At 40.2% G+C, this 13853-nt stretch overlaps 1 protein-coding gene across 4 annotated transcripts in view; it reads left to right on the top strand.

The window, feature by feature from the left end:
- Positions 1-13853, top strand: part of TTC7A (tetratricopeptide repeat domain 7A) — a 170209-nt gene that overhangs the window by 33455 nt on the left and 122901 nt on the right. For all 4 annotated transcript variants that reach the window (XM_018085285.1, XM_018085286.1, XM_018085288.1 and 1 more), the window contains 2 exons: positions 9471-9608; positions 10035-10118. In XM_018085285.1, the coding sequence (XP_017940774.1) occupies positions 9471-9608; positions 10035-10118 (222 nt within the window). The remainder of the gene's footprint in view (positions 1-9470; positions 9609-10034; positions 10119-13853) is intronic.

Raw genomic sequence — 13853 nt, forward strand, 5'->3', positions numbered from 1 at the left:
TCTTTGACAGTTTCTGATGCTGGTGATACAGGGAATTTTGTCACATGCAAAAACATTCATGATAAACTATACTGAAATAATTAGATTCTTCTATTTATAACATTGGTGGCTTTAAAAATCCATTTAAAAGCAGGCAAACTGCTTGGAAAACTGCATGGTAACCTTTGATAATTTTCATGTTCTGAGAAGACACAAACATAGAAAATGTGTAAGGAATGCTTTCTGAAAATATATGAGGAATGTGTATTTTGCTTTAAATACAGTGTGGTCACTTGTAATTCAAAGTGAGATTTCAAAACCTTGGAGCATCAGTGACCCTCTTAAAAGCTTTTAAACAGCTTTCAGACAAGTTGAAGAGTGCTGTGGAAACTTCTTGGGTTTTGCTTCCTTCAGTTTTTCTTTGTCTGGTTCTTCTGGCTCAAGTCCTTCCCCGTTGCTGCAACTTCTTCAGGACATGGCAATTTAATATTGTTTGCTTTTAAAATTTGGGGAGAAATTGAAGAAGCAGAACCACCCCAAAATATTAAGTTGACTTCATGTATCACGTACATCTGAGTATTACTGTGTGCTTTTTAATGCCTTCTAGATTAATCCTCTACAGTACATCTGCTTTGTGTTTTCAAGGACTTTTCTTCAGTTAGAAGGGCTTTTCATAATTGCAAGTGGAGTGAAGGCTTGTAGAGTATCATAGGCACTTCTATTAAAATCAAAAGGACTTCTGTCAGTGTAGCTTGTCAGGGTTGATCCAAGAAGGATGAGGGTCTGGAGCATCAACAGTACTGGCTGCTCCAGCCTTTTCCAGGACTGGACTTGCAGTCAGAAAGGCCTTGTAGGACCTTGAACTCTACAATCTTCTGCTGAGGAGAATGAAAGTTATCCCTGTTTTATCCACTGGTGTGTAAAATGGTGAACTAACCGGTCCTTTGTCTAAGTTATGGATAAAGCAGTGAAAAAATGCTATTGATAGAAACTAGACTACTGGACTGACTTTGAGGTTAAAATAAGCTTGTGTGTGCTTAAGCGTGGTCTCCAGTTTATAGGAACTCTCTGGAGGTAGATGCAAGGCATTTTGATCTGCTGCATATGAAACACTTAATCAAAGATCCTGTAGTAGAGCACTGCAGGAACCATGTAACTGTCTTTCTGATTTCGGGGAAATGGAACATTAGAGTCTTCCTCTTGCATTAGCAATAGCCTTGCCATGAGTTTATTGTTCTAAATAAAATTCAGACCAGTGTATAGAAATACACTTAGGAACCACAGGAATGTGCTTCCTAAGTGAAGAACAGAGGGAGCAATCTGATTCTTACATAAGTTTGCAATCCATATTTTCCTGTAGTTTTACTATTATGGTATGAAGAAGGAAAAAATTTATGACATAAGACATGTTTTCCATAACAGCATTACTGTAGGCTAGTGATTTTTCTCATGTACAAATGTGTTGTTTGTTTGAAATTTTATTTTTTTGTTTTTTGTTATGGTGATTTTTTCGACAAAAACAAACAACTTAGTGGAGCTCATGGAATGAGTTAATAAAGAAGCAGATTTCCAGTTGCGGCCTCTCCCTAATAATATAATGTTATCAACTGAATAAAATATACTTTCCTTCCTGGAAAGAGTGTCACTGGCAAGTGATAATGATATGTTTCTGTAGACCAGTAAGCAACATAGTTGGTGTTCGTGGATTTTGGCTGGATTAGGTGTTCTCTCAGTATTTACAATTATGAGCCCCTTAAAATGAAACAGAAGTATGCAATTAAGTTGGCTTGCTGGGAGCTCTCCAGCCTCTCTGACACTGTGTTCTGTCAGAGCAAAACTCACCAGAAAGGTACTTTGCCTGTCTGATTTTTAAAGAGACAAAGAGCAGCCGTGCTGTTGTAACTCTTTTACAGGACCATAAAGCCAAACAGCTGCTTCTCGTGCCTGTTTGTGACTTCTGCCACTCCAAAATGACTTTGAGGGGGAAAAATTAAGGGAGGGATGGATGGAAGAATTGCCAGCCTGTGGAGGGGACACAGAGCAAAGTTGTTCTGGGGAGGAGCATAAATCATCAGAGAACCTCAAAGCAAATATGTCATAAATTTAATGAAAAGGAAACATGGTAGCTCTTTCAAGTAGTATATACCTTGGACACTTTTGCTGCTGAAATTCACTCTATTTTTCTGTTTGACCTGCCTTCCTAAGGTGAGGCTGACATCTACTTTACCAGGATCTGTGTGACTCTCTAGAAGCTGTTATGAGGAGGTAGAACTGTTCCTGTAACGGGGAAAGGGGGAAATTGCCTTGTGGCTATTGTGAGACAGACCCTATTTCTCAGCAAGCCTTCTCTGGCTCTTAGTGGTGCAGGGTTCTGGCTTGTGATTTCTTCTTATCCCTTCCCCTGGCATTGCAAGGGAGCCATGCTGCATGTTCTAGTGGGATGAAATGAGAATATATTCTAAAGGGACAGTTAAGGGTTCCTTTAAGTATTTCACTCACTCTGCCTCTGAGCCTAAGTATGTGAAAGGTTTTCAGATGACAAAATAACATGGTAGCTTCTTTCATTGCTTTGAAGATGCTTCTGTGGATATAATAACACTTACAGTGAAAGCTTGTAGCCTGTTTTGTCCTGGCACTCTACTGAGTTGCCTCCTGTATTCTTTGTGTCCTGTTAAAAATGGGAGCCTTTTTCGTAAACCAAGGCATCTCAGTAAACAATGAAAATCATACTGGTTGTTGAGCTTGGCAAATGCTCCTCCTCTGTGCCAGCTGTTATTTAGTCACAGTCTTTGGCTGCAGAGTTCTCATGAAGGAATTTAGTGAAACAAATCAGGCAGCCTGAAGATTGCCACAGTTAGGGTGGTCTTTTAGGGGCAGTTGTGGCCTCCTTGCTACCATATCATTCATTTTGTATGGCCTAAGTTATGGTATGGATGGGCTCTGTTTGTGAAAAGATGAAAATGCTCTCCTTCAGACCGAGAAGGCCAGCTGGTGACAGCCTTTACAAACTCAGGCTGTGGTAGAATGATGCATTCATATCACATACTAGAAAAAAATGGACTGGTCTATTTTTAAACCATTAGTCCTCTTTCTTACTGCATTTAACCCAGCTAAAACAGTGATAACTGTTTGTGAGGAAAACTGAGGACATATCATGACCTGCTGCAGTGTGATTTCTCTGCATTACACTACCAGTGGGAATGGTACTGGTTCCGCCATCAGGGACTCTGGTGCTTTGAACTGCAGGGGGTAGACAGAGGAGGTTTGGCATGACTAACCCCTAGCTGCAGCTTTGTTTATTTTAATAGCCGTTCTCAAGAGTATTCAGAATTGACTGCACTGCCCTTAAAGTTAACCAGAAGTTTCTCAGAGCCAGGAATGGAACACTTTCTATTGCTTTTTGTGTTTACTTTTGAGGTTAACCCCCCCCAAAAAAAACTCACCAAAAAAAAACCCAAAAGAAAAAGTTCTTAGTTTGTGTAGAAACCTTCCCCTCTTGAATCTGAGGTCCAGCATACCATCTGAAATCCCTTTATTCAGTGCTGTCTCTTACAACAGGGGATTTTGGCTGATGCGATCCACCAAACATACCAGGTAACATGGATTATTTTTTTTGGCTCTGTATTCACTTCACTCATACTGGAAATGAAGCTCCTCGTATCCAAAACTAATAAATTCTGTGCCTGTGTAACAAAGATTAGAAATGTCATCCCCATCTTATCTCTGATTCGAATCCCTAAAGGCGATTTGACCTTGGAGAGCCTGAGAGCATGGAACAGATGGTGAGGGGGAAGTAAGATACTGGGACTTGTCCTGTTCTTTTTACTGGTGAGAACAAACTCATGGCTGTGAGCATGCCTTTAATAGAATAAGATTAAACTCATGTATTTTTAAGCACAGAAATAATTAAAACCTGTTAGCTCTCCATTTCCTAGTTCTATAGGAGAACAATCTTGGCAAAGGAGAATAATCTCTTGTAGCTTTTATAGGTTGTGGAGTTTCTTTGTTGTTTGTTTGTTTGTTGTTTTTGAGTGGTGCCAAGACCAGTGATGATACAACAGCTAGATGACCATCACTAATATTTTCTTGAGGGCTGTCAGATTATGGCAGCTGAAAGAGACAACTGGGGATGGGATTGCCCCCTCCTGCCAAATCACAGTTGTGCACTTACAATAGCAAATCTGACTGTCTCTTTAACTGGTTTGCAAGGCAAAGCTAAGTGTTTGGGACCAGCAGAGATGGATTGCAGGATGTTTCTGGTGGGAAATACACTACCTCTGTTAATTGCCTCTTGAATAAATAGTTCTAATGTGAGTTACTTGAGGCAGAGTAGAGAGCTTTTTTTCTTCTGCTTTGCAGAAGGAAGTCTTGTTTCCAAACTTGCAAGGGGATGTAAATTCTTGGAAGATAGCTCTCTAAATCCAGATTACTACAAAACAGTATCCATAAACAAACTTCCTTACTTTCTTTCTCTCTTCCTTGTGTGTAGGGTTGTGGTTGTTGGGTGCTTCTGGATGGGTATGTCTGTCTTGCTTTCAGTGATGTTTCCAGAATTAGTTCTGTTACAGTACAAGGCATTAAAATACACCTGAAACATAAAAGATATATCTATATGGTCATATTGGTTAAGCAATAATAATAGGCTGTTTTGCGGAGACATCTGAATTGGGCACCAGTAACTTGTGGTCTGTTACTTACCAGAAATGAGACAGATGCCATATAGTTCACAAGAGCTATGTTTTCATTCACTATGCTTCTGTCTTAAGTGGAACAAGTTGTGGTATCTCTGTGAGAGGAGTTTTGTTGAGTTCCTGGGGCATGGTGTGTCCTCCCTGTTCAGTCGACTTCCCATTTTCACAGCAGTTTTGCGGTCAACCCTGAATATTTTCTTTGTGTATATTGGTGAAGGAAGCCTTCAGGTGCTGTGTAGAGGTGATCAATAACCAAAGCAAGAAGTCCATAGCTTCTTCCATTGCATCGATTCTTGCCACTGTGAGGAATTAATTCATTTTGTTGGCAATACAGGCAGAACAGCCAGAACGGAGACCCAAAGGATATGGGCTAAATATTTTTCAACTCTTAGCAGTAAAGACATCAATTGCATGATTTCAAAGGCCTGTTGTCAGTCTTACATGCATAGCATTTGTTTTTCTCTCTTAATGCTAGTATTGAATCACACCAATTACATTATTACAGTACACTGTGTAAAACATGCTGCCGTTCTGTATAGATGGGTTGCAGTGAATCTGGCAATTATGTCTATTATGGAAAGACACAAGTTAAACATTCGAATGCCCATGAATTAGGGGGCAGGCAGCAGGCACTCATTAAAGATTTTAATTGCTTTCGTTTTCTTCTTTGGAAGAAAGCAGGGGGAGCCATGTTTCAAAGTGAGCAATTAAAGGATACTTCATAGCTAATTGCTGTGAGAAGGGGCTGCTACATGGAATATGCTCTATTGTAATTCGTATGATTGCTTGACGTTTTATTAAGAAGCACATCTTTGTACTGTGGTAAAATTTAATTTTCTGCTGCGTAACTGCGTGCGTAATAACTGCTGAAGTAATGGCTGTTTGGATTTGCTGTGGCTCTTTTCCTTTCTTTGTGAAATAAACATGCCATAAATAAGGGTCGTTGATATACCCCAAATCCTCTGTGGATAGATGGCTTATCTAGTTTGCAGGTAAATATATTGCCTATGTGGATAGGAAGGTACACGCTGTCTGTAGCTCTGCCGGGTTGTTAGTTACGTTGCAGATGCCCAGAAAGGCAGGTCTTTCAGAGCCAGCTTAGGTCTGAAAGTCCCATATGGTGGTATTGCTGAGGTTTGGAGCCAGACCTGAAAAGCCCTGCTAACCTCAGCTGATTCTGTGCCCTGTCAGGTTGAACACCTGAGCTGGGCATCTGGCACGGTGCAGACACAGTGGCTGAATGCTGCTTAGCTCAGGGGTACCAGCCTGGGCTGGAACCTTTTGGGGATGTGTGGCCTGCAGATGGGTTGTGTCACTGACCTGTGGAAAGGGAGGGCTGAAGATGCTCGCTGTCCTGTGTCAGGGCTGACTATGAAATGTGTCCAGTCTCCCCAGATAGGACTGGTGTGATGTCTGACCCACTACTAATGCATCCCAGAATATACAAATGCGATGTGTCTCTGGGTTGCTTGATTACCGAGGAGTATCTCAAATAAAGAGGCATTGAGTGTATATTTTTGCTCTGTATAATGCAAGTAACACTAACTCCCAATTGTGAAACTTATGTTGGTAGCATTAGTGACCTTCTCCATCCCTCAAAAGAGTCTTGAAAAGAGGTTCTTTTGATGGTGTGACTCATCATCTCTCTCCATCCTGCTTTTGTGCTGTGAGGCATGTCTGCGTGACAATGGGAACAGCTTAAATGGAATAGTCATGCTGGGGGTGTTAAAAATGTATTTGTAGCTGTGTTTTACTGCTGCTTATAGTGGAGGAGGAAGTAATGTGGTAGGACAAATTGAAATTGCTGCTTATGTTATTGATACACTGCTTGAGACCAGTGTTCTACAAATAACCTTTTTTCCATTTGCATTCAGGAAAATTAGTGTCTGAAACAACAGAAACAGAGGTACTGAAAAAATGTTGGTGTAAATAACTTAGAATTTTTGTATTCTCAAATGCAAAAGGAAGTATCTCTGTACATTTCACTAAGTAAAATTCCCCATCCACCAGAATTGGTGTATGCTGTGTTGCAGTAACTCTACAAATCCTCTGCACCAGCAACTGTCAGGATTTCTCACTGATAAAACTAACATTTACAAAAACATAAACATAGGTAAAGACAAAAAAATCTCCCTCCTAATAGTTATCTGGGTCGCAGCATACTTCCTTCTGTGAGAGGCAGGCCACAGAAATATGCCAGTTTCCCTGAGTGGGTTTCAGGAAATAGTGATTCATATTCCCTTCTCTACCCTCCTGTATGTAACACTGCAGTAGTAAATTATACCTCGAGCTTTGGGTTGGTATTTACATTATTGTGTTAGACACACTCCATATTCTTGCTACCATTCAGTTAGTTTCTTAGGAGGTTTGCACCTTTTGGTTTGTGGTTATTTTTATTTTTTTTTTGTGTCTCTGTGATAGTGAGGGCTCTTCTTGATTAATTTTTTTTTTAGAGTAGCTGGAATTAGCAATTGTAAATAGAGTCAGCATTAAAAAAATTGTTGGGATAGAAGTAATGATGAATTTGCCAGTGGCAACTTTTATGCATGCAAGCACAGAGAGTGATAGTTTGCAGAGATGACCTATGGCTTTGAGATTTGAAAGCTTGAACAAAATCATCAGGTTTATGACCTTCATGGAAAGAATATTCGTCATGCCTATGCATATGGTGTTTTTAACTGCTAACTGCTTGGGTGAAGTGCGATATGTACACTGTGTTCAGTATGACTGCAATTTTAGAATGTTTCATCCTTGTAATATGTCCTGTATTCCTGCTTTGCAGGATTGAGGTGTGTTCTTCCCTCTAGTACCAGTATCTGTGGCAGAACTTAATGTGCAGTCATTGGTTCTGATCAATTTTCTGTCTGTGCTAATGTATCCACTTGAAAATCATGGCTTGGTACTAGATGGATACCCAAAAAGGCATCAGACTATAGCTGACTCTAATGGGAGGTTGATGATGAGATTACAGAGCATGGGGGTGCTATCTCAGTAGCTGTTTTCTACAAACAATTGTCAGAAAAATGTAACCAGTGCAGAAAAAATTGTTAGTGCTATTGTATCTACGTAGGAGGATTCACTTGGCAATGAGGATCCTTTGGTATATGCCTTTATTTTAACTCCTTTTTTCCTTTTAAAGTAGCAGTCTTGTGTTAAATCCAAGCGGATCTTAAACATCTATTTTTTTTTATTCTTATTTATTTCTGCTAATAAAGGTAGACAAGCTGTGCTCCTGTAATGTGACAACAGGATTATCTCTTTGAAGATGGTTTCACCCTCTCATGCAACCTATTGTTCTGAACTATTTTTTAATCAGAAATTATGTCTTTTGCAGTAGCATGAAAAAGAAAACTACTTTTGTGGCTGCAGGAGTTGGTGTAAGTTTATTTGTGCAAATACTAGACAGTCTGATCTGTCAGCTTGCCTTTAACTGCAGTCACCATTTAGGTCTTGGTTGTGATTGTGTTAGTTGTCAGTAATTGTGTTTGCAGTCTCAGCTAGAGTGCTTGGAACTGGGGCATTACACAGATAAAATCATGATGAAACAGCTGCAGCTTAATCATAATGAAGTATGTGTGGGCTTTAAGGGCTGCATATTCTGGAAATTTTTATTACACTTAATTCCCATGTTTAACCTTTTTAGGAAAAAAAAATCTCCCTACATTTAGAAAGAAATAGATGTAAGATTATAGTAGTAAATATTATAAAATAAATCTCATAACCTTTCTGTTTCAGGGAGGGAACATTTTGTTTGTCTTTGCCTGAGGTGAAACTGCTGGCAATTTTCTTAATTTTTCTGATCTTTTAGATGTCTAGACCTGACTGTCTGATGTTGCACCCCTTTCAGTTGAGGAGCCCAGGGCAGTGTGTCTGTGCTATCAGTAGGTGCTAGGGCTCGGTGGCATCTAGCACTCCCTCTCTCAGAGGCTGGGCAGTCTGGGTGAGGTCCTCTGCATTTGGAAGTTAGAGGGGCATTTCAGTTTACTCCGGGATCATAATCTTTCCCTTTGTGTTCTGAAAAACTAAAAGGGCTGGGATCTCAAGTTAAATCTGAGTCTGTGGCATGTGGTATTTTGGGACATCCTCACATATACTCAAACTGATTATTTTCTGTCAAAAGTAGTGTTTCTTCCTGATCTAGGCCAAGTAATGCACTGATAGGTTAGCAAAATTAACACATATATTAAAAAAAAAAAATTTGGTATTGCATTGCCCAAACCACTAACTGCTTTAAATTGATGACAGACAAATCTGATTACCAAAGGCAACCTGCTCAAATTAAAAAATGAAAAGTGAGTAGCAGAAAAGAACAACAAAAACACATACAATTGTGAAGAAATCAAGTGTGGACACAGAAGATAAATTATCAACCATGGAAGCAGTTATTGCAGTTAGAGACAATTGAAGTAATAAGGAAGATGGTTTAAGGATGGCCTTGAATTTCTAATTATTGAGGAAATAAGGAAGATGGTTTAAGGATGGCCTTGAATTTCTAATTATTGAGGAAATGGGATCTGGTAGGTCTGTTTCATAATGGTCTAATTCTGCGGCACAACTCCAGATGAGGTATTCCTTGCAGTTCCTTTCTGTACATTGAGCTATCTTCTTGAGTTTGCTTCATGTGGATATAAAATACCTGTGTGGAAGCACCTGCCTTATGTTAGGATAAATTAAAAAAAAAAAAAAATCTTGAGATGATATTAAACAAAATGTTATGGGTGATGGGTGTAGCTTGCTGTGGAGGAGTCAGTTCTCTTTTTCTCTTTTGGAGTCTGATGCTTCATTTGTGTCTGTGCCTAGGCAAACCGGGACGCAGTGATCAGCCGAGCCCCAGACCAGCAGGATGACCGAGCCGTCAGCCTCCAGGATGCCTCTGCAGTCTACGACCTCCTCAGCATCACACTGGGCAGAAGAGGGCAGTATGTGATGCTGTCTGAGGTACCTCCTCCGCACTCTGCCTCAGCTGCCCCTTGAAACGTGCTGGCAAAGCCCCTCTTTGCAGTAACTTGATGGGGAACATGAAAATGAAGCACACCAGTTGGCAATTAGTAGAAAAAGCTGCAGAGCTGTGGCAGCACAGGCATGAAGTGCACACAGAACTTTTGAGACATTGACATAATTTGTGTGGGCACTTGAACAAAGTGGCTGCCATTTGAGGTGATGAGGTATGCTAGCAAGTCCCATTAACTGAGAAGAGGAAAATGGTGTCTTAAAAAAAAACCCAAAAAACAAACCCCCGAAAAACACCTGGGTCCTGGGCCACAACAGATTGTTTCCTGACCCAAGCAGGAGTCTTGATGAAAGGTATAATGAGGAAAATAAATAAAGAAAATTCTGATATTTCTCCTGTCATTTCTTTCTCAGTGCTTGGAGAGAGCCATGAAGTTTGCATTTGATGAGTTTCACCTCTGGTACCAGCTTGCCCTGTCCATGGTAGCTTGTGGAAAGGTAAGGTTCAAACTGAAGGACTTAGAAAGGGCACATTTTCCTCTGGCAGAGTGTATCTAGATTACTTGTTTGAATGTGCAAATCCATCAAATCCATGTATTTTGTGAGAGTAGGGGCTATCAGGCAACTATGTTGAAGGACAGTGCTCTCATTTTAGTCTCCGATTGCACTTTGTGGTCAGGTGCATGCATTTGGTATTGAGTAGTGTTCTTTCCATGTCATATTTGTTTCTCATTATCAGGGAGAAAATGGGTTTCATGCATCTGTGCAGGATGCTAAGTGTTATACAGCTGTCCGTTCTCTGCAGGTTCAACATAAATGTGCTTTGTATAAGAAAGAACTGATGTCTAAAACTCAACTCACTCTGTGTCTTTGGGCAGTTGACTTAAGCTGCAGCTTCTCCATATGATCAAGGAAATGTTAATGTTTTGTCATAGAGAGCTTGCAAGGTTTAATATTTTTGAAATGCTCGATACAAAATAAACTTTAGAAAAAGAAAGCATGTGTCAATATTGGAATGGTCATGTGTTTTGTATGTGTTGTTGTTTTAAAATTAGTATATTTGTCAAAGTTATCAGTAAACCATTGAGATGGCTGAAATCTGGTTGTGAAAGGTAGGCAGTGGCAGCAGGAGCTGTTTTTTTATTAGTGTTAAAAGAGTGGACTTACTGTAAGAAATGTAGATGGTACAAAATGTAACCTTCCTGGAGTCCCCACCTACACTTTTTAGAGGTATGAGCGAATTGATGCTATGCATTGGTAGACCACTTAATGTGGTCATATATTCTGTGCCCATGCAGTGTACAGGAATCCGTGGAGACCACCAACTAGCAGTCATCTGGCACACTGCATGTACTACAGTCCTTTTATGCGTATAAGCTGAGCTGGAAACAGTGGCTTTGGCATGGAAATGGGAGATGAATTGTCATCTTGGGCAATGTGATGTGTAAGTTGCTGCAAAACTTTGAAAATGTCTGAAGGGATTCCTTGACTTCTGTGAACATAGGCAAGGCCTTATGTTGGAAGACTGTCAGTTGTTAAGCATTTTACTTCAAGAAAATGGCAGAAAACCAAGAGAAAGTCTAATAAAGAGCATCAAATATGGCTAAGGGTACAGTAAGCAGGATTGTGGAGAGACTGAAATGATTAAGAGAAACAAGTCTTCAAGAGCTCTTAAAAGAAGGGGTTAATCTTGTTTGTGGTGGTTAGGACAAGATGTGATGGCTTCCAGTTGCAGCAACACAAATTCATGTGTCCTATTAAGAGGCACAAAAGGATAGTGGAACACTGGAAAAAGATTGCCCTGTGGAGGTTGTGTGGAACCTGCATCATTGGGCATCTGTAGAACACCCTGGGCAAATATGTAGTGCCACCTCTGTGAGGCACCAGGGGTGTACTCAGTGGGACCTTGCACACTCTTCACTCTGTTGTGGAACTCTACAGTTGTCTCTTTTTGAATAGAACAGATAGAGGTGATTTATGAGATACTAAAGCTTTGGCAACACAGATCAGCAGGGAGCTGAAGGGAGATGTTTAGACAGAAAGAACCTAGCAGATTCCTACAGAAGTTCAGTACAAGCATTTCAAAATCCAATTCCAAGTATGAAAACAATGGCTAGACTCAATCATGTATAAGGAAACCTGAAGCTACTAATGGAATACTTAAACAATGAGCTTGGTGACATGGTATTAATACTTGCACTGGTCTATGTCAGGTTGGGGGTTTACAAGTCATGTCCAGCTCTCCTTGGCATTCAGCTGGAGTTAGCACAGTCCTGCCCTCTGTGTCTTTACAAATCCTCCGGATACCTGATCTCTTGATACTGAGGACAACAATGACTACATAGGCTATGGTGGAAAGACACAGTATCTTCCCATAAACACAGGGCTTGTCTGGGAGCTTTATCGGCTTTTTACAAGTTGTTTGACCTGTTTCTCAACAGCAGATAATACTGTAGCTCTAGTAATCTGCTGGAGAGCAAATCTAGATTTTTAGCTGCCAATGGTTGAGAATGAGTGTATGCAGAGAATAATTGTGGTTCAGTCGTAGGTTAGTATGATGATTAGAAATGCAGCCTTCTAATAACTTGTATGGCAGTTCTGTCCCTGTCCCTATATGTTTGCATACCTCTTCACCTTCCCTAGAAATTACTGAATATTTGGTACTTTAAAAAAAAAAATGGCAACACAAGTATCCATCTCTATAACTGCCCTGTCTTTTCAGATTTTCAAGTATGTCATGTCTTTTTGCCTGTACTTTAAATATTTACAAGGTAAAATGTCCTAATCTTGCCTGTTGATGTAAAAGCTCTAAATGTTCTGAGCCCTATATAGGTCAGAGGGAATTCCCTTACCCAGCAGTCCCATCTGTGCAGTATTTCGCTTCTAATCCCAAAGTATTCCCTGAGGATTCCTGTTGTATACTCTGCAATGCGTCATCTTGCTAATGGGAAATGTGGCATACATTTTTATGTTGCTTTGGAGCTTGATAGCAGGACAGAGTTCATTTAAAAGTAAGTGCTCCAGTGTTGCAGAAAGAACTGATGAGAAAACAGTGTGGTCTGTCTAGACTGCAGAATGCAGAGTACACTTGAGCTTTTATAGGTAAAGATCTGTTTTCACCTGTCTCAGTCACAGCCAATTCCTGATCTCATTTCTTGGTAATGAAATCTCACATCCTGCAGCATTACTCGTTCGGCAGTGCAGCAAATCATGCTCATAAATCCTGGGCACAACAGGAACAGTTCTATCAAACTGTAAATGCTGGAAACTTTGGTTTATCTTTTTTTTTTAATATGTTTTTAGGATTTTCACACTTTGACCTTCTTGAAAGTGCTGTAAAATCCTATCTTGCCTTCTATTCTACACTGAATTTAACTAGTGTTACTTTTATTTTGTTCATTCATCTTCAGATTAATTCAGTCGAGTTGAGTTTCAAAGTCGTTTAGTCCTCTACCAGCCAAAAATTGCCAAATGGTGATTGTCATTTTTCACAAGTGATCAGTCTGAATGTCAAGCCAGTCACCTAGGCTCATTACTGCATGTAGGCTTGAGTTTACACATTATTCTGAAAAGCATGTGTCTCAACAAAAATAGGCACATCACTTCAGTAAGTTCCTGCAGGCCTTGGGGCTTCTAAAACAGTGAATGAAAAAACTCAGAGAAGCATAACCTTCCTGTCTGTCTTTTATCCATTTAAGTGGTGGAAATAATGAAGTAACAGCAATTTCACTTCCCTGTGTTTCTCAGCAACTTGCATAATGAGAGAGATGGTGTGGTCTGGTTGTTTTTTAACCCGTTCTTAGAAATGCCTGCCATACTGAGCTGTATATTCTCTAAACAAAGAAGGCATGTATACTTAAATTACTGAAATCCACCATTACATTTGGAAGACTTATGTAGGCAATTTTAGATGAAATACTGAGAAACCCTAGACAATGGCAAAGACATGGTGACAGTTGTCCTGTGTCACCAAGTGCAGTTCTGGATAGGCAAAAGAGGTTTAAATTAGTCTAATGCCGTACCCTTGTTCTTGTTGTGCTGGAAAACTGAATGCTGAGTTCTTCAAAGATGCTTTAAGTTGCTTCCGCTGGTAATAACCTTGGCACTGTGGTAATACAACAGCTAGAGGCTGAGTGGGCATAGCAGCTCCCTGGCTCTGCTGCCGTGCATGGACAGGCTGGAGCCTGATTGGCGAGTGGTATGATAGCCGGATGCCATCTGGCAGAGTCCTCA

Source organism: Manacus vitellinus, unplaced genomic scaffold, assembly GCF_001715985.3.
Source record: "Manacus vitellinus isolate BGI_N305 unplaced genomic scaffold, ASM171598v3 scaffold_8_pilon, whole genome shotgun sequence".
NCBI lineage: Eukaryota > Metazoa > Chordata > Aves > Passeriformes > Pipridae > Manacus > Manacus vitellinus.